Below are 20,495 nucleotides of genomic sequence, written 5' to 3' on the forward strand. Positions count from 1 at the left end.
AAGGCTGCTTCAAATTTATACATATTTAACAAACGTAAATACATACCATTTCCCTAGATAGTACATATCTAAAGACTCAGTAACTGTGTTAAAGGAAGAATAATGATGAACATTTATTGAACTCTCACTGCGGGGCAAACTGTGTTTTAAGATTTTTAAGGGTATTATCTAATTTAATGTGTATAACAACCCTATAAAGAAAAATTACTGTTATTACTCTTTTCTATAAATGACGATGCTTTAGTTTTAGAAAGCTTAAATCATTTTCCCAGGATGACATACATAGTGTGTGTTAGAAACAGGATTTGAACACAGGCCATCCACTGTGAGAGCTCACATTCTTTACTACTCTGATACACTTTCTCATTTATCCAGCAGTCCCTTTTAGTAGTGCCATGGATGGGAAAAAACTTCAGCTTAGCTGGCTAAAAGCATCATGGCTTTATTTCTTCACAAATTCTATAACTGAAGTCCCTCTAACAAAAACATTCCTAGCCTGTGGCAACTCTGAAAACATTCTTATAAAATTCTTTAAGCTGGGTGCGGTGGTTCATGCCTGAAATCCCAGCACTTTGGGAGGCTGAGGCGGGCAGATCACTTGAGGTCAGGAGTTCAAGACCAGCCTGGACAACATGGTGAAACGCCATCTCTACGAAAAATACAAAAATTAGCCGGGTATGGTCGTGCGCACCTGTAATCCCAGCTATTCCAGAGGCTGAGACATGAGAATCGCTTGAACCTGGGAGGTGGAAGTTGCAGTGAGTCGAGATTGCACCATTGCACTCCAGTCTGGGCAACAGAGCGAGACTCCATCTCAAAATAAATAAATAAAAATAAAAATTCTTTGGTTTTTCATAAGCACTCGTAATGTGTATGGTATTCTCCATAATCTTGCTAATTTTTATAAAACATTGTTTTAAACCATTTATCACATCGCATACCTGAGACTAAGGTTTGGCCAGCCTTTGACTCTGCCATGAAATTACAGCACGTGCATGTCCGGACAGGCTGGAGTGCAACGGCGGAATCTCAGCTCACTGCAACCTCCACCTCCCGGGTTCAAGCGATTCCCCTGCCTCAGCCTCCTGAGTAGCTGGGATTGCAGGCGCCTGCCACCATGCCCGGCTTATTTATTTATTTATTTATTTAGTATTTTTAGTAAAGACAGAGTTTCACCATGTTGGCCAGGCTGGTCTTGAACTCCTGACCTCAAGTGATCTACCCACCTCAGCCTCCCAAAGTGCTGGGATTACAGGCATGAGCCACCCTGCCTGGCCTCAAATCTGTAACTATCTAAGGTGATGACTTTGAAGTGCTGCGTAGCATTTCAGTGAGTTTGAGATTGTTGGGACGTGTTCAGAAACACAAACTTGCTCTTTTTATTTAGTCACTTGTAAAATACCAAAGAGAGATGAGGTGGCCACTCTGAGGAGCAGATGGCAGTTATCTTTGTGTGGCTTTTCCTTGCCACTGGGACAAAGGATGCTGTAGGTAGGATCTTGCCAGAGTTGGAAAGCAGCTGAATTCTTGTTATGCCCCTCCTCCCTAATACTTGACTTTACATTATCATTTTGCAAAACATATACCAACAATCTGTGCACTTTTGATCAAGGGAAAGCATACAAACATCAGCCCTCCTGATTCTTGAACCGAACTCAGCACTTGCAAAGTCGTATCCTCCTCTGGAGAAAGAAAACCGAGTGAGTGCCAGGTAACTCTGGAAGCCCGTGTCCCCGTGTCCTCACGGATAGCCAGCATTTGGATGTGTTTGGATGTATATATTGTATAGTTTTGTTGAGAAAAAAACAAGAATGAAAAAGTCAATCATTTCCTCTTGGTATCCAGTAACAGTGAATTAAACAAATTCAGTAATCATCTTCAGATGCCCACTATGTGCAAAGTGCTGTGTGCAGAAGGTCTGGTGAGTACTAAGATGAACTGGTTACACTCCTTGGATTCCACCCCCTGCTGTCAAGTGTTTGCAGTCCCGCACAGGAGACCCATGTGACTATAAGTAGCTAAGTAGGAAGCAAGATCCTAAGGCTGGAAGTGGAGTGTAAAGCACCAAGGAAGTGGGTAGGAGCAACTATTTTATTCTATAGCAGAGAACTCTTAAGAAAGCTTCAGAGAGGAATGGCCATGCATGGAGTGTTTAATAAGAGTTAACAGGATTTCAGCAGATAAGGGGAAGTGATGGTGTGCAGGAAGAAACAGGAGTACTGTTAAGGAGAAGGAGAAATATTATTGAGAAGGGAGTCAGGAAAGACCTGGAGTGTGTTCATGGTATCACGTATGGTCTGGTTTGGCAGAAACAGTATGCAGGAGGGATATGGAAGGCAGTAAAGCTGGAAAGATGATCTGGCATTGGCCATACTTAACGTACTTAGAAAAACCCTAGAGAAGATAAGTATTAACCTATATTGTATTTTAGAGTAGCAGGAAAATGGTTAGAGCATGAGCTTTAGAAGACAGGCAGCCCTAGATTGTCATTCTGTCTCTAGGACTTAAAAGCAATGAGACCTTGTATAGATCTCATAATCATCTGAATTCTAATTTCCTTCTCTGTAATGTGGACATAATTCTGGCACTTTATTGTGAGGATTAAGTGAGATAATGTAAATTAAAATATCTAAACAGGTACCCAGTACAATCTATGAATGTTTTCTGGTATTACATTATAATTTTATGGTTTCATTAAAAAAATCTTTAACTCTTTAGTCAGATGGTGTGTATTTTCTTTGGTACCCTTGATGACTCATTTGTTCCAAAGCATGAATCACAAAGAATATCAAAAGAATAAATTGTTCAGAATATTATTTTTACCTGTTAAGTGTTAGAAATGTTGACTCTTGTTAATTTAGCTCATTAATATCTATTGAGTGCCTACCATATGTTTAGTGCCAAGCTAGGTACTATAGGAGAATATAAGACAGAACTCCTGTGTTTAAGAGACTCTTGATCTAGTTGGGGTGAAAAAACTAGCATATCTTTATTATACACAAAACTATGGTTTTGTAGTTTTCAGTCTACATGCTTAGGCTCGAAAATGTGTCAACATTCTTTGAAGGTGTATTAGGCCTTGAAATGACTGGGCACGCCATTTTCTTTGTTCACAGCATTCTTTGTGGAAGTGTGACCCTTTAAAACAGCAATATGAAAGAGTAAATAGATACTATTATAGAGCAGAAGTCATTCAGGATTTCAGAGAAGACAGATATTGGTGTGCATTATAGGGATGGGGAAGACTTGAGGGAAGAAGTAATATATGTAAGATCTGGGTAGGTGGACAAGTAGGAAGACTGCCTTCCAGCAGGAAACAAAGCATGAGACTGTAGTTTTGAGAGGGCAATATAGAAACCAGCCTGGCTTAATTAGGTTCACATTCATAGGGAGAAAAAAAACGAAGTTGTTGGATAATAGAGCCAGTGCCAAGTTGTGAAGGGAATGCAGGCCGGAATGTGGGGTTATTCATTTGGGGAGGTGCAGGAGGTGAACAAGGGAGAGATGAGGTGAGTGTTCCCATAGGAGGGTGTGTTGACAGGTGCTTAGGATGGTTTGGATGGGAGAGAGGATTGAAGTCAGGGAGACAGGCCATTTAGCCATTGCAGTGACCCACTCAGGAAAGAAGGCAGCCTGAAACAGTGGTAGCTGAAGGTAGTGTAAGCAAGAAGCTTATTTAGAGGCATTCAAAGGACCATCCGTGGGGCTTTGAAACTGATGTTTATTAGTAGTATATATACCTAAGATGATTTTGAGAAGGATGATGGTACTAGTAGAGAAACGGAAAAGTAAGGAAACCTTACTATGGAAGAAAGAAGGTTAGTTTAGCTTGAATAGGCTTAGATACATAGGTACATAGATAAAACAGCTTAGAAAAAGTTAAAAATGACTCATAAGTCTACCATTTTAACACAACTGCCATTCATTTCATCTCTATTTTGCCTTGTAGCCCTGGCTCATATATACACATAGATACATATCTGCAATCATAAATGTATGTGCCATTTTTCATTTTAAAAATTAGTCTGTCATAAACATCTATTTTCATGTAATCTTTATTATTATAAATATTACTGGCTGGATGCTTTCTGTTTAATCTGATATGTCCTGAAAGCAAGGACCATATTGGTGGTGTTCATTTCTGTGTGTCTGGAACGTAAGAAAAGATTAAGAAATGTTTGTTTAATGAAAGCATCATTGGCCATACTCATTATTGACCATGAGTATTTTCGTGCGTTTCTTTGTAGAACTTGCTACAACAAACATGTATGTGATAGTTTGGGCTTTGGGTTTTCATTTTGATTTTTTTCTTTTGTTAAACTGTTACCTTATGATAAATACTTGAGATTGGAATTGCTGTGTGGAAGCATGTCAAGTCTTCCTCAGAAAGCTCTCTATCAGTTGGAGTGGCATTTGGCCACAAGACAGCTTGACATACAGCAACTTAAATGAGGCAGGTGTTTATTTTCCCCATGTCACCACATGTCCTGAGATTGGTAGTTAGGGGCTGTTTTGATGGTTCATGATGTAATTGGAACCCTGAACTCCTCCCGTCTTCTTACTGCATCATCCTTAGCTTGTAGTTTTGTTTTTGTGTTTTTGAGACGGGGTCTTGCTCTGTTGCCCAGGCTGGAGTGCGGTAACATGATCATAGCTCACTGCAACCTCAACCACCCAGGCTCAAGTGATCCTCCTGCCTCAGGCCCCCAAGTAGCTGGTACTACAGGTGTGCGCCACCATGCCCAGCTAATTTTTTTTTTTTTTTTTAGTAGAGACAGGGTCTCCCTTTGTTTCCCAGGCTGGTCTCAAACTCCTGGGCTCAAGCAATCCTCCCACCTCAGCCTCCCTAAGTATTGGGATTATAGGCATGAGCCACCACACCTGGCCTTTTTCTGTTTTGGGGTTTGTTTTGTTTTGTTTTGTTATGTGTTTTTTAAAGAAACAGGGTCTTGCTCTGTCATCCAGGCTGGAGGGCAGTGGCGCAATCATAGCTCACTGAGACTTTGAACTCCTGGGTTCAATTGATCCTTCTGCCTCAGCCTCCAGAGTAGCTAGGACTACCGGCATGCATCACCACTCCCAGCCAACTTTTTAATTTTTTGTAGAGATGAGATCTCACTATACTGCCTAGTCTCTTGAACTCCTGGCCTCAAAGCAATCCTCCCTCGGCTTCCTAAAATGTTGGGATTACAAGTGTGAGCCACTGTGCCTGGCCTGGCCTGTGGCTTTTACCCTCATGATTGTAAGGTACTGTTGTGCCTTTATCCAATTGCATCCTTGTTTTACACAGAAAAATGAGGGAAGGGTGAGGACTAAAGTTGGAAAGGGCTTTTCTGCGGAGGCTGCTTTTAGCCTGCTTTCCTGGAATCCCTACCCGGTGACTCCTGCCTGTCTCCAAGGCTAGAATGGTATCACCTGGCCATCTCTGACTGCTGGGAAGAAAGCTAGTCTTTTTAGCTGGGTATGTCACTTTCCCTGATAAAACTGTAGGTCACTTAACAAGGAAGGAAGGGAGACTGGACGTTGGGCAGGCAGCCGGCAGTGTCTGCCACCATCTCTGACTGGCATGCCAACACTGCTCCTGACAGCCTGCTCTGAGGTCCTGAGAGTCAGCCACTGATGTTTATATTATCCAAATGAAAAAATAAGGTGCAAATTTGTGAGGAGTCCACGAGTAGCTATGACTAAGATAAATTTGTCTCTCCTCTGGGTTTTAGTTGAAAAGCAAAAGAATGTATGTAATTGTGTGCTCTAAAAGCCAGCAGATGTAACATTAAATCTTAGAACACTGCACGGTTTTTGTTCAAAGTAAGAATTAATGTTAAAGAACTTTATTACCAGCAGATGAAATTAATTAATTCATATAATTAAGGGCTAAGAAACACTCAGGATAAACCACTTTGATTAGGGCAATACTTAGTAACCATTAAAGGACTCTTAAGAATTTGGATTTGTAAAGCCCAATTGAATTTATGCTCAAAGTAGCTACAACTCCAGGGTTGTACTCAGCACTTAAAATGTAGAATTATGTTTATTTTTCCTGACTTGGAGGTCTTCTCAGGCACACATATATATAGCTGGTGCTCTAATCTCATGCTTCTCAGCTCTCCGTGTGCCTTAGAATTGCCAGGAGAGCTTTAAAAATACTGATGCGAGTCCTGGTGCAGATATTTTGATTCTGTTGGGTTGGGACCGTCTTGTAAATGAGAAGCAATGAGGCGCTGCACTCAGGCAGGGCAGTGGGGCTGCAGGGGAGAGGACAGTTCTGAGAACTATTTAAGACGGCACCATCCAGTAGAACTTTCTACAGTGAAGAAAATGTTCTACTTGGCACCGCCCGGTGTGGTCCACAAGCCACAGGTACTGTGGAGCATTTGAAATGTGGCTAGTGTGATTGAGGAACTAAACATTTATTAATTTAATTGGGTAGCCACATGTAGCTCGTGATCACCTTATTAGACAGTGCCAATGTAAGAAGTAGAATCAGCTAGCTCTGCTCACCTAGGATTGTGGAGGAGAGGGAGGCCGAGCATAACCTCAGAGTTTCTACAGGTAGTTATGCTTCTGGTATAGGGAACAGAGTGGAAGTGAGGAGGCTCCTGATGTTTACATGAGGGCCTCGGAAGTGACTAGCACGTGGCATGGGGCCCGGCCTATTGTAGATGCTCGGTCCATGTCGGATTATTTTATTGAGCCTTGGGCAGGATTCACAGCTCCTGTGTTACATTTGTTTAGTATAAATACAGTCTAAAGTTATTTCTGAAAATAGTATTTTCTTCCTCTTAAATCTTTTTCTTTTCTCTTTTTAAAAATCAGGTATCAGATTGTAGTGGAAATAATCCAGGCGACTACAATTAGCAGCTTTCCCCAGCTGAAGAGGCACAAAGGTAAGAGCCAGTTTGTTTTCTTCAGTTCCACATCTGAAAGGTCAGCTTGATCCCCGGCCTTCTCCCACCTGTCAGATCTTTGGCAAATAGGAGCTTTTCTGGCTTACATTTAAATATTTCAATTTATTAAAAACAATACTATTACAGTATTAGAGAAGTAAATATAATTTCATCCTAACAACAACCTTTGTCTGTATTTCTGTATTCCCGTATAAACTTTATTCAGCTGCAGTCATAATTTTTAGAAGGCTAAAATCATTCAGTATATGTTTCTGTTCTGTTTTTAAACTAAACATGATTACATACTTTTTTTCACGTATTGAAATTTAATATTTCTATCTTGAAACATAATCTTGATGGTCATTTAAATGACTCCAATAAGTCGAGGTTTCATAATTTACTTAACCTTTTCCTTATTTTCCTTTTTTAAGCTTTTTTTTAAGGAATTATAAAATCTTTTTCTTTTATTTAAGCATTGGATTGCTAATAGCTTTTTCTCTCTTTTCACTCTTGTGTTGTAGGTTTTGTTGGGGGGTTGGGGGGGTGGTATATATATATATATATATATATTGCTCTATCTTTTTCTTCCTGTTTGTTTCTCTTCCAGTGAAGTAAGATTCTTTCCCAGGCATGATACCAAAGAATAATTAAGGTGTGAGGATGGCTCTCAACTCCCATGTAGTTTGCCTGATGCTAGAATATTCCCCTTTGCATGTACAAAGGTAGAGAATGTGTTAAAATCTAGAGTGCAGAGCAGGTCTTGCTTTGCAGCTCAGAGGCAGCAAACACTGCTTTCACTTTGGAGAACAGACATTCCACAAAAACCTCCAGGCCTGCTCAAGTCTCCGCCAAGGAGAAGGGAGTAGAGTGCTAAAAGAACAGGGAAGAGTTGGGCCAAAGACATTAAAGCATGCTTTCAGGTTTCTCAGCACACAGAGGCAAAGGAAGCTTGGGCTGGGGACTTGGACCTGGACTTGCCTACCTGAGCCTGACAGAAGGTAGGAGCAAGTACAAAGCAAATCTAGGTATAGATTATGAAGAGGCACTGATTCCTCAGCTCAGCCTGTAAGGAAGCCTGTGCAAATATGTCCATTCAGCAGTGTTTACTGAGCACCTACTGAGTGATAATGATACAGTAGTAAACAAAACCTCTGCATTCCGATTCCCTAAACTAGGCTGGGAGGCAGTCAGACAATCAACAAAAAAAATGTGTTATTTCAGGTGGTCACATGTTCCTTGGAGAAAAACAAAGTTGTGATGCGGGGAGCCCTGGTAGGGAGTGCTGGTTCTGCTGCAGGGGAGGCTAATTCTGCATTCAGTTAGTTGGGGAAGACCTCACTCAGATGGTGGGCTTTGAGCAGTCATCTGGAAGCCTGGGGGTACCTGGAGAAGGGCAGGTGCCAAATCCTGATGCAGAAACTTGATGGGGCTGAAGAAAGGGAGAGAAGCCAAACACGAGCTCAGAGAGGCGGCAGGGAACCCAGTCACAAAGGCCCGACTGGTACTGCAAGGACTTGGGATTTTACTCTGAATGAGTACGTCTTTAAATGGGCTTTTGAGCTAAGGAGACTTGATCTGATGAATTCCTGCAAGAGTGTGGACTCTGTTCCTCTCCTTTTTATCAGTGTTCTTGCAGAGAAGATGCTTCACTTCCAGACAGATGGATAATTGTTTGAAAGAGAACACTGGAGAGGTGTGCCGCCTTGCCACTGTCATCTTTTTTAGTGCCCCTCTTTGAGTTCAGTCAGCAAAATACCTTTCTTATTTTGTTATTCCATTAGTTTGCTAGGGCTACCATTAAAAAGTGCACGCTGGGTGGTTTAAACAACCGGAATTAATTTTCTCACGGTTCTGGAGGCTGGAAACCCAAGAGCAAGGTGTCAGCAAGGTAGTTCCTTCTGAGAGCGGTGAGGAAGGACCTGCCTCAGGCCTCTCCCTGTCTGCAGATGGCCATCTTCTCCATGTGTCTTCACATTGTCCTTCTTTTGTACCTGTCTTTCCTTCATGTCTGTGTTTTCTATTCTTACAAGGATGCCAGTCATACTGCACTGGGGCCCACCTAATGACTTCATTTTAACTTGATTGACTCTGCAAAGGCCCTGTCTCCAAATAAGGCCACATCCTAAGGTACTTGGCGTTAGGACTTCAGCATCTGAATTTGTTTTGGGAGTGCGGGAAGGACACGATTCAGCCCATAACAGTTACGTTACAGACATTCTCAATGACCCTTGATTCTTGAGTGTCTGTGTTTTCTGTCTAAGCTGTCCTTGCAACTCTTTTGGGTATCCTGGCTTCCTTCTGTTGTTTAAGCACTGAGGAAAAGACAAACAAACTAAGCACTCTTGGGGCCTTGGAGCCGTTTTGCCTGGGACAGGAAACACTGGAGACTGGTCTCATTGCTTCTCTGAGGTTACTGGTTAGCAGTGATTGTCACCTCCAGCCTCTATGTCTGCATAGTATAATGCTCCAGTGGATTTTAATCTTCCTGCTTTTTGCAAAGTTAAACTGCTTAGATAAACTCTTACATGCTTTGTGCTTAATACGAAATTTTAGCATGAGAATGTGTGTACATGTTTATATATAAGGACAAAGTAACTGTCAAGAATTTACTCTTAATACGGTGTATTCTGGTTGAATTTTAATTATAACTGAAGTGTTTGGTTTATTTTAAATATTAGTTTCTCTCTGCCTAAAATGATCAAAAAGGTCAGAATCTAGTTTAAAGAGAATTTATTCAAGTGCAGAAGTTGAGGACTACAGCCAGGGACACACTGCCAGGTTGCCTTGAGTGCTGCAGAGAACAAAAAGAGAGGCTCAAGTTTTTAAAGAAAAAAAGACAAATCAGGAAAGGGGGCAGTTACAAACGTGGTCAGGAATTCTCATGGGTTTACAGAAAGAACAATGGTTAGTGCTTGGCTGTACACAGTTAAACTGTGATGTGGATGATATTTTATGGCTACCTGGCGTCAGTCTAGAGCCTGAATAGAAGTGGCTTCAAGAAGTAATTATTTAGCTCATGGGGAAGTGTGACATGACCTCTGTTACGTTCTAAATGCCTTTCTGGCCCTGATCATTTAAAGGAGCTCACATTCCTTAGAAAAAAGATTTTTCTTCTGGGGAGAAGAGGGTTAATTGTGGTGAAATATACGTAACAGAATTTACCATTTTTAAGTGTACAGTTCGGTGGCATTAATTATATTCATACTGTTCTGTAGCCATCATTACCACCCATCTCCAGAACTTTTCATCTTCCCAAACTGAAACTTCGTATCCGTTAAACAATAGCTCCACTTTCCCCACTCCCCTCAGCCTGTGGCAACCACCATTCTACTTTCTGTCTCTCTGAGTTTGACAAGTCTATGTACCTCATATAAGTAGAATCATACAATATTTAAAAGGTTCTGTCTCAATTCCTAGAGCTGCCATAGCAAAGTACCACAAACTGTCTGGCACAAACAACAAAAATGTATTTTCTCACAGTTTTGGAGGCAATAAGTCTAAAATCAAGGCTTTGGCAGGGCCACGCTGCTTCTGAATGCGCTGGGGGAGCCTCTTCCATGTCTGTGCCTTAGCTTTCCATGTTGCTGGCAATCCTTGGTGTTCCCTGGCCTGGAGATATGTCACTCCAATCCCTGCCTTAGTTGTCATGTGATATTCTTCTCTGGTTTTGCGTCTCTGTTTTCTCAACAGGGGCACTAGTCATATTGGATTGGGGCCCACCCTGATTAAGCATGACTTTATCTTAACTTGATCACGTCGGCAAAGACCCCATTTCCGAATAAGATCGCTTTAGTAGGTATGGGGGGCAGATTAGGACTTCAACATATCTTTTTGGGAACACAATTCAACCCACTGCATTATAACTGGTAAGTTCAAGTATAGCATTTAGTTCCCTTTTTTGTGTGTGTGAAAATGCTAGAAATATCTCTTTTCAGCAAGCTTTCTGACCACATTAAGATTTTCTGCCTTTTCTCCTTTTGGGTTAATTCTGGTATCACTATTTAGCTTTTTCTACATTAGTCTCTTTTAAGACTATAATAGGGTTCAAAGTTAGAAAAAAACACTTTGGCAAAAAGTAGACTAGCTGGAACTGTATAGGTAGTTCCAGCCAGCACATGCCTTCATGTCCAGAAAAAGACAGGTTCCATGGGATCAGTGCTCTGGCAAACGCTGCGGGTCTAGTAAGAATGAAGGGAAGCAGTGACGAGGGAAAAAAGTAAATTGGACTTCATTAAAAATGAAAAGCTTGGCTGAGTGTAGTGACTCTTCCTATAATCCCAGCACTTTGCGGGGACCGAGGAGGGAGGATTACTTGAGGACAGGAGTTTGTTTGTTGTTTGTTTGTTTGTTTCAGACAGAGTTTCGCTCTTGTCACCCGGGCTGGAGGGCAATGACACAATCTCGGCTCACTGCAACTTCCGCCTCCCAGATTCAAGCGATTCTCCTGCCTCAGCCTCCCAAGTAGCTTGGATTACAGGCACCCACCACCATACCCAGCTAATTTTTTTTTTGTATTTTTAGTAGAGGTTGGGTTTCACCATGTTGGCCAGGCTGGTCTTGAACTCCTGACCTCAGGTGATCTGCCTGCCTCAGCCTCCCAAAGTGCTGGGATTACAGGCATGAGCCACCGCACCCGGCCATGGACAGGAGTTTTGAGGCCAGCCTGGGCAACATGGCAAGACCTTGTCTCCACAAAAAAATTTTTAAAAATTATCCTGGGAGGCTGAGCTGGGAGGATTGCTTGAGCCCAGGAGGTCAAGGCTGCAATGAGCTGTGATGATACCACTGTACTCCAGCCTGGGTGACACAGCCAGACCCCATCTCAAAAATAAGAAATAAATGAAACTTATGTTTGTCAAGGGACATTATCAAGAAAATGAAAAGACAACTCACAGAGTGGAGGAAAAATACTTGCAAATCATGTATCTGATAAAAAGGTTGTATCCATAACATATAAAGAACTCTTATAACTCAATAATCAAAAGAGCAATAACCCAGTTGAAACTAACACAAGACATCACTTCATGCCTTCTAGGGTGGCTAAAATGAAAGAGATAAGAACTGTTGGTGAGGATATGGAGAAATTGGAAACCTTATACATTGCTGTTGGAAATGGAAAATAGAAGACAATTTGGCAGTTCCTCGAAATTTTAAACATAGAATTACCATGTGACCTAGCATTTCTACTCCTAGGTGTATACCCAAGGGAAATGAATTTGTATCTCCACAAAAAACTTGAATGTTTTATAATAGCATAATTTATAACAGGCAAAAATTGGAAACAACCAAATCACCATCAACAATGGGTAAACAAAATGTGGTATATCCAGACAATGGAGTATTATTCAACAATAAAAAGGAATAAACCTTGAAAACCATATGCTAAGTGAAAGAAGCCAGATGCAATAGGGCACATATTGCATGATTTCATTTATATGAAATGTCCAGAATAGGCAAACCTATAGACAGAAAGCAGGTCACTTTCCAGTGTATGTTGCTAAGATGTTTTGATGTAGTATTTACATTATATTTTTTATTGAATAATTCTAAAAAGGTATTCAGTATTTTTATGTCATTTATTAGATGATGTTTAAAATTTTACAGAAAATTTTTGACAAAAGAGGTGATTTTTAAATAATTTTTTCTGTTTTTATTTACATTATGGTTATGGTCTGGTTATGATTCAGGCATATTCATATTCATAATTTTGTAGTAATGAAAACATTTCAAAATAGTACCATGAGGGATTGCAGCACTAACAGAGTTAGAGAAACAATGTAAAACACGATCGTTTATAAACAGAAAATGAAAAAATAGATAAATGATGAAAACTTTAAAAAATATCTTTGGAGTATTCCAACTAGGAGGCCGATGCACCAAGTAGGAATAAGGTATTGCAATCTAGGACCTGGATAATGCTAGTGAAAAGGAAGGGATTGATAAGGAAGATCGTGAAGGACAACAGCCTGCTTAGCGACTCGCGGAAGATGGGAACAAAGGATCCAAGAGAATGATAGTGCTGGTGCGATCCGCTGACTTTACAGAGGAGGGAACAGCTGTCAGTTAGTGTAAATCACCTTGATCAAAAGGAGTAAGTATCAAGCACGCATAAATGCAGCTCAAAACACTTTGCTCAGCGAGGTCATCCCTTCCAGTCTACTGTTGTGTCCCATTGCTGCAGGTTGGTGAGATCAAGTTTAGGGTGTAAAAGAAAAAGCCCTAGCACAGGGACTTGGGGGCCTTGGTTCAAGTTCTCTTGTGCTGCTAGCTTCCTGATGGAATCTGCACAAGTCATTTTATTTCTCTAGGACTCAGTTGTTTTCATCTTTAGATTGAGTGCTCTAGATAATCATAAAGGGTTCTCAATGAAGATACTGAAGGAGTCGGGGGTTATGTAGGAGTTTGGTCTTGGACATCCTGGATTTGGGGCAAGAGGGGCATAGGAAACTCCTTGTTTGGCATTTCTAAGCTGGGGTTCATGTTGTGGAGAGAGAATAACCTGAAGAGAAATATTTGGAAGTTACCATTATAGAGACAGTAGTTAATAGTCTTCTGTTTCTGCTATTTCCAAGTCAAATATCAGTAAAGCTGATGCTGCCGCATTATTAGAGCAGAACAATGTATTAACAATCTGAAGTGACTTCCGCTAACTCATTATACCCTCTGCTGTCTCCCCATTAAAGTTCATATGTAGGTGCTTTCAATTTTAAATAATTAAGTTATAATTTAAGTGCGGATACTTTTTTTTTTTTTTAAGAAAAAATAAGAACAAATTTAGCATTCCTCGTTGTCCTTACTTTTTCTTTTAACTCAGTATGTAGTAACTTATTGGATGTTACAGGAAGTCGTTCTTGTATTTCTGTGGTCTTTGGAGTTTTGATGTATGGCTGGCAAATAAAAGGCTAATTTATAGAATGGTTCTAGATAGCTGCATTAAAAATACCTATGTCATTGTTTCTCAGATTGACCTTCCCTTTAATTTATTTCAATAAGAATGTGTTTCCCCCTCCCATAAAAGTCATTAAAGAAAGCCAAATTTTTAGCATTAAAAAATCTCCCCAAAATATAATTGTTGAGTTGTTTTTGGAGATCTTTGCATTTTGGAGGTAGTGTGATCTAGTGAAAATCAGACAAAGAACCAGAGAAAAGTAAGTTGTAAGTAATTTTGTTTCCAATGTTCTTTCTCCTTATTGCTGCATTCTTTTTTATAAGTGGGAAACTGAAGAAGTTTAAAAGAAGAATGAACAGATGGACGATCCTAGGAACGTTTAGTATTCAACCTAGAGATGGGAACTGTATTTGTGAATGTAGTATATATGAATACACACAATATAAATATAGTTTTGTTCCATATAAAGATGTTTCTGGTGAGTCTTTTTTTTTTTTTTTTTGAGACAGGGTCTGGCTTTGTCACCCACACTGAAGTGCAGTGGTGCACTCATGGCTCACTGCAGTCTTGACCTCCCGGGTTCAAGTGATCCTCCCACCTCACCTTCCCGAGTAGCTGGGATGACAGGTGCACACCACTGCATCCAGCTAGTTTTTCTATTTTTTGTAGAGATGGGGTTTCACCACGTTGCTCAGGCTGGTCTCAAACTCCTGGGCTCAATCGATCCGCCCTCCTCGGCCTCTCAAAGTGCTGTGATTAATCTGAGCCACCACACCTGGCCTGGCAAGTGTTTTTGAATCATAATTGATGTTGTGATGCAAGAGATGATATGCAATTGTGAAAATACTTTGAGGGTTTAAAGAAAAAATGCCATGTAGCAGATTGGGAGAAATTACCTGATTGTTTACCCTCTGAAACCTTAAGGGGTTAACCGCTGTCTCGCTCCATTCCTGCTGCTATGACAAAATACCACAAACTGGGTATTTACTATAAAGAAGAGAAATTTATTTCTTACTTATCTGGAGTTTGGGAATCCAGGATCAAGCCTGCGGCATTCAGTGGCTGGTGAGGGCTGCTCTCCGCTTCCAGAATGGCACCTTCTTATTACATCTCCTGGAGGGGACAAATGCTTGCTGTGTCTTGCATGATAGAAGGACATAAGGGCCTAGCTAGTTCTCTCCAGCCTTTCTATAAGGCACCAATTTCATTTCATCCTGGCCTTGTTGTCTCCTACAGGCCCCACTTGATAATACTATAGGGAGTAAGTTTCAACATGAATTTTGGAGGGGACACAAACATTCAAACCACAGCAGTAGCTAACCGTATTGCCTTTGTTCAGGATGACATAAGACAACCCGTAGAGCTCTTTACTTTGTATATTTAGGACAGTTCAAAATAAGGCTTTTGAGGCTTCAACACACTCCAGAAAATCCACCCAAAACTGCACGTTTTAGGTTCACAGTAGATTAGTTTGTCTTAGAGAGAGAAACATTACTCTCCTTAACAAGGTGGAAATTTTTATTTGATTTTTTTCTTGACGGCCTTTTTCTTTTGGAATTTTGGTCTTTTAAAGAAATTAAGTATGATTTTAAAAATCTTTGGTGCCTCAGCTAGTTTAATTTTAATACAATTAATTCTGGGGAAAATAAATGAAATCATAGAACTAAAAAAAAATTTTTTTTTGAGACCAGCTAAGTCAGGTCTTTGTCCTATGGGCAACAGAATTACATTAGGTATAATTAGAGGGAGAGCTTTTTACAGAAAACTTAACAAGTACGAAACAGTTTGAAACAATTAGTCTCTGAAGTTTTAGTTTGCTCGCAAAATTTTCTTTTTCCTGCCTCTATTTTATCATTCAAACCTGGCCACATGTTTTGACTGAGGCCTAAAATTTACCCACTGATTACATCAGCTGCCTGTTGGTCATAGAATTTGGGGAGCTTAGTGAGTCTAACTGGCTAATTTCAATGAGCTTTTTTCAGTGTTCGTCTTCTTTGACCTTTCTGCAGCCTTTGATATTGTTGACTGCTCAGTCTTCTTGAAATTCCAGTTGCCTGGGCTAACGCTCCCTGTCTTATTCTAGTTCTTTGTTGGTTTTTCTGCTTATTTTCTTTACTCTATTCAGCTTTTAAATGTTGGAGTTCTTCAGGGTTTGTTCCTAACTCTTTTATACCTATTTTGTATCTGTGCTGCCTAATATAATTGCCGTTGGCTGCATGTTACTATTTAAATTTAAATGAATTAAAAGTAAGTACAAATTCAGTTCCCCAGTTACATCAGCCACATTTCAAGTACTCAGTAACCACACGTGGGTACCATATTGGATAGTGCATTATGAATATTTCCATCATTACAGAGGTTATGTTGGGTAGCACTGCCCTACTCTAATCCTTTCCCTTATCTGTATGCTGAAGACTCCAAATTTCTGTCTGCAGAGATCCTGTACCTTTCTAATCTCTGCCATCTCAACAGTTTTGTTTGGATATCTCAAAAGTGGCTCCAAATGAAAATGTCCACATAAAGTCTCACATAGCTGGGCATCTTCTGCAATTTCTTGCCTCAGTGAATGACATCATCATCTGTCTCAGTCAATTCAGGCTGCTGTCACAAAATGCCACAGACTGGGTGGCTTAAACAACGTTTATTTCTCACAGTCTAGAGGCTGGGAGGTCCAAGATCAAGGTACTGGCAGATTTGGTGTCTGATGAGGGCCCTTTTGCTGGTTTGCAGATGGCGTCCTTGCTATATCCTCACGTGGTAGGGTGGAGTGGGGAGAAGGAGAATTCTAGTCTTTCTCTTTGAATAAGGGCTCTAATTCCATCATGGGGCTTCTACCTTCATCATCTCATCTAAATGTTTCAAAGTGCACCTCCTAATACTGTCTTATTGGAAGTTAACATTTCAGCAGATGAATTTTAGAGGGACACATTCAGTCCGTAACACCATCTGTTCATACAAGTCACAAACCTGAGTCAACCTTGTTGATTCCTTCTCCCTTGTATACTTTATCCAGTCCATTATTATGCAGATAGACCACCTACATGTAGCTTAACTCTGTTCCCTGTCTGTACACCACTATCCTTTACCACCAGTCGCCCTCTTAACTATTACAGTAACTTTTTTTTTTTTTTTTTTGAGATGGAGTCTCACTCTGTCACCCAGACTGCAGTGCAATGGCACAATCTTGGCTCACTGCAACCTCTGCCTCCCGGGTTCAAGCAATTCTCCTGCCTCAGCCTCCTGACTGGCTGGGATTACAGGCATGCACCACCACACTGGGCTAATTTTTGTATTTTTAGTAGAGACGAGGTTTTGCCATGTTGGCCAGGCTGGTCTCGAACTCCTAACCTCAGGTGACTCACCCGCCTCGGCCTCCCAAAGTGTTCGGATTACAGGCATGAGCCACCACACCTGACCTATAGTAACTTCTTAATTGGCCTCCTAGCATACATTTCTTTCTGTCTATGAAAAAATAATATATTTTTCATACTGAAGTCATAGTGATTTTTTAAAAAAAAATACATAGCTTATGCCACCTTTGTATTTAAAACTCATCATTGTCTTCCCATTTTTCTTATACTGAAGACTCTTGACATGATCTACAAGGTCTTGCTTCCTCTGGTCACTGGCTGTATTTTCAGCTTCATCTCTTGCCCTTCCACCCTGTCTCTCTGCATTCCAGCCACATTAACTTTTCTGTTTCCTGAACTCACCCTGATTCCTTGTGCCTTGTATTCTTTGCACATTCTGTTTCTTCTTCTTGAAGTGCTACCCTACTCTCGATATCACTCTGTCTAGATAACTCCTCCTTATTCATTGTAGTTTATATCTACTGTCTCTTTCTTCATTGTTCACAGCCCTCCCTCCCTGGATCCTGGATAAACAAGAGCTCTTGAGTTCTGTTAGATCCCTCATGGCAGTAGAGAATGTACTCTGGAGGATATCTTATCCACCAGAAGTGGGTTTTCAGTTACTCAACCTTTTTTGAGTGCCATTGTGTATTAGGTACAGCAGTGCCCTAAGATCATGGTCAACACACATACAAAATGACAATGCAACTTGATAAATGCAATGAGAATTGTGTGTTCAGGATTTAGCAGTGGCACAGATGTGTGGAGTGTTCAGGATTTAGCAGTGGCACAGATGTGTGGAGTGGTCAACCCTACCTGGAGCAGAGGTCAAGAAAGGCTTCTTTTTCAGAGTAATGCTGAGTTGAGTCATAAAGGCGAGAGGCTCTCATTCATTCCCTCTGGGCTTCTCAGGGGATGTGGGTGGATGGTGGCACATGTGCATAGAAAAAGAGAGTCGTGAAGCAGCCTTGTGCACGTAGGTAGGTCAGATGAGATCATGTGCTCGTGCGTGGTATGCAGTGGAGAGATGAGATTAATAGACAAGGCCTAAAGGGCCTGAGTTATCCTAGAAAGCCTGGACGTGATGCTGTAGAGCAGTGGTTCTCAAGCTATGGTGCACGTCAGCCTCACTGGAGAGCTTGTTAAAACGCACATTGCTCACCCCCAACCCCTACCAAAAGCTTCTGATTCTGTAGATCTCCAGTGCGCCCCAGAGTTTGCATTACCGACTGGTTCCCTGATGATGCTTGTGCTGCCTGTCTGGGAATCACACTGAGAACCCCTGCTGCAGATGATACAGAGCCACTGATATATTCATATTTGCCTTTTAGTACCCAACTACCTAGCTTTTTATTTAGAACTAGACAGAACAGCTAGAGTAGTTGAGAAATGGTCTATTAAAATAAGCTGGCCAAGTGTAGGAATTCTAGTAGTTATGGGACATAAACCAGGTTTCCCCTGCAGTTTGATGTGAATGAGCCCAGCATATCTCCCTTTAAAGCTTTCTTCTCTGCTGTTCTGAATCCTGACATGTTATCAAGCATATTTAAGGTGATTCAAGAGTCATGTTCATTCAGCTTACTACAGCAAAGAACATGAGGTTGATTTGAGTACATTGGAAACTGCTGTGCATAAATAGTACACACTTGGGAGTGATACACTCAGGGTACAGATGAGGAGTTTCCGCCTTTTTATTCATTTTTAAAAATTGTATATCTTACCCAAGTGTAATTAGAGTTTTTAAAGTGTTGTAACTAAGTAGTTTTAGAATTTGTCAATTAGAACTGTAGAATATGTTGAATATGTATGTGTACATACACAAACACATAGACACTGTTACTTGCTGATAAGAATCATAACAATGTCCATTAGGAATTTTTTTTTTTTTTTTTTTGAGGTGGAGCCTCGCTCTGTCGCCCAGGCCGGAGTGCAATGGCGCGATCTCAGCTCACTGGACCTCTGCCTCCAGGGTTCCAGTGATTCTCCTGCCTCATTCTTCCAAGTAGCTGGGATTACAGGCGCCTGCCACCACACCCAGCTATTTTTTTTTTTTTTTTGTATTTTTAGTAGAGATGGGGTTTCACCATGCTGGCCAAACTGGTCTTGAATTCCTGTCCTCAAGTGATCCACCCGCCTCAGCCTCCCAAATGCTGGGATTACAGGTGTGAGCCACCGTGCCTGGCCACGAATTATCTTTTTAATGATGTTATGTAGCTTCTTTGTCCATTCTAGAATTTAAAGGTGTCCCCGCCTGAAAAAAGAGAGCTAGCTAATCTATGGACTCTTGTGGACTTCTCCAGGTCTTTTCTAAAGTTTTGATGTGATCTGATTTTCTAACATTGCAGTGAAGTGATACAAACAATTCCACATTTATGAATGACCTAAACTCATAGAATGTCCTGCTATGGTTTGAATATTTATGTCCCCCCAAATTCATATGTTGAAACCTAATCACCAAGGTGATGGTATTACAAAGTGGAACCTTTGGGAGGTGATTAGGTCATGAGGGTTTCACCTTCATGCACAGGGATTAATGCCTGTGGTATTATGATTATTATGACACACACACACACACACACACACACACACACAGGTTTTCTTCCATGGTTCCTGGCTCGTAACTCACATAGCCCTTGTTACAGTGTTTTATTATACTGTTGGGGCACTTTAGGCCTCAGAAGCAGACCTCAGGAAACAGAATCTCTCTCTCTGACCTTTTCCTACCCTCCTTTCACCTGCCCAAGGCAGGACTGTCATCTGACTATCGGTCATAAGACCCTCGTTCCAAAGAGGGTCCTGCCCCATACCCCAAAAGAAGAAATGCTACACAGAAGAGGCCAAGAAGAATCTAAACAGGTGGGCCTTGCTGGGTGTCCCCCTCAGTCTCTTAGTATTAGATCACACCCCTTTTGTCCAATCACATTTCAACACAGTTGTCTTCGGTCATGCCTATCCATCGAAGCCTCCATAAAAGGCCTAATGACAGTATTCAAGGAGGTTCCTGGAGGGTGACACACCGAGGGAGGGCATGGAAGCTCCACACCCCTTCCCCCGTACCTTGCCTTGTGCATCTCTTCATCTGTATCCTTAGTCAGATGTTTTTTTTATTACCTTTGTTTTGTTTTGGAGACGGAGTCTCGCTCTGTCACCCAGGCTGGAGTGCAGTGGTGCAATCTTGACTGACTGCAACCTCTGCCTCCCGGGTTCCAGTGATTCTCCTGCCCCATTCTTCTGAGTAGCTGGGATTACAGGCGCCTGCACTGTGCCTCTCTTCATCTGTATCTTAGTCAGACTTTTTTATTACTTTTTATTTTCTTTTTTGAGACAGAGTCTCACTCTGTTGCCCAGGCTGGAGTGCAGTGGCACAAT

General features: G+C 41.2%; 1 protein-coding gene across 6 annotated transcripts in view; it reads left to right on the forward strand.

Annotated features, from left to right (window-relative positions):
* Positions 1-20,495, forward strand: part of SNX25 (sorting nexin 25) — a 182,358-nt gene that overhangs the window by 99,234 nt on the left and 62,629 nt on the right. For all 6 annotated transcript variants that reach the window (XM_055112059.2, XM_055112058.2, XM_055112060.2 and 3 more), the window contains one exon: positions 6,817-6,887. In XM_055112059.2, coding sequence (XP_054968034.2) covers positions 6,817-6,887 — 71 coding nt within the window. The remainder of the gene's footprint in view (positions 1-6,816; positions 6,888-20,495) is intronic.

Source organism: Pan paniscus, chromosome 3 (assembly GCF_029289425.2).
Source record: "Pan paniscus chromosome 3, NHGRI_mPanPan1-v2.0_pri, whole genome shotgun sequence".
Classification (NCBI taxonomy): Eukaryota; Metazoa; Chordata; class Mammalia; order Primates; family Hominidae; genus Pan; species Pan paniscus.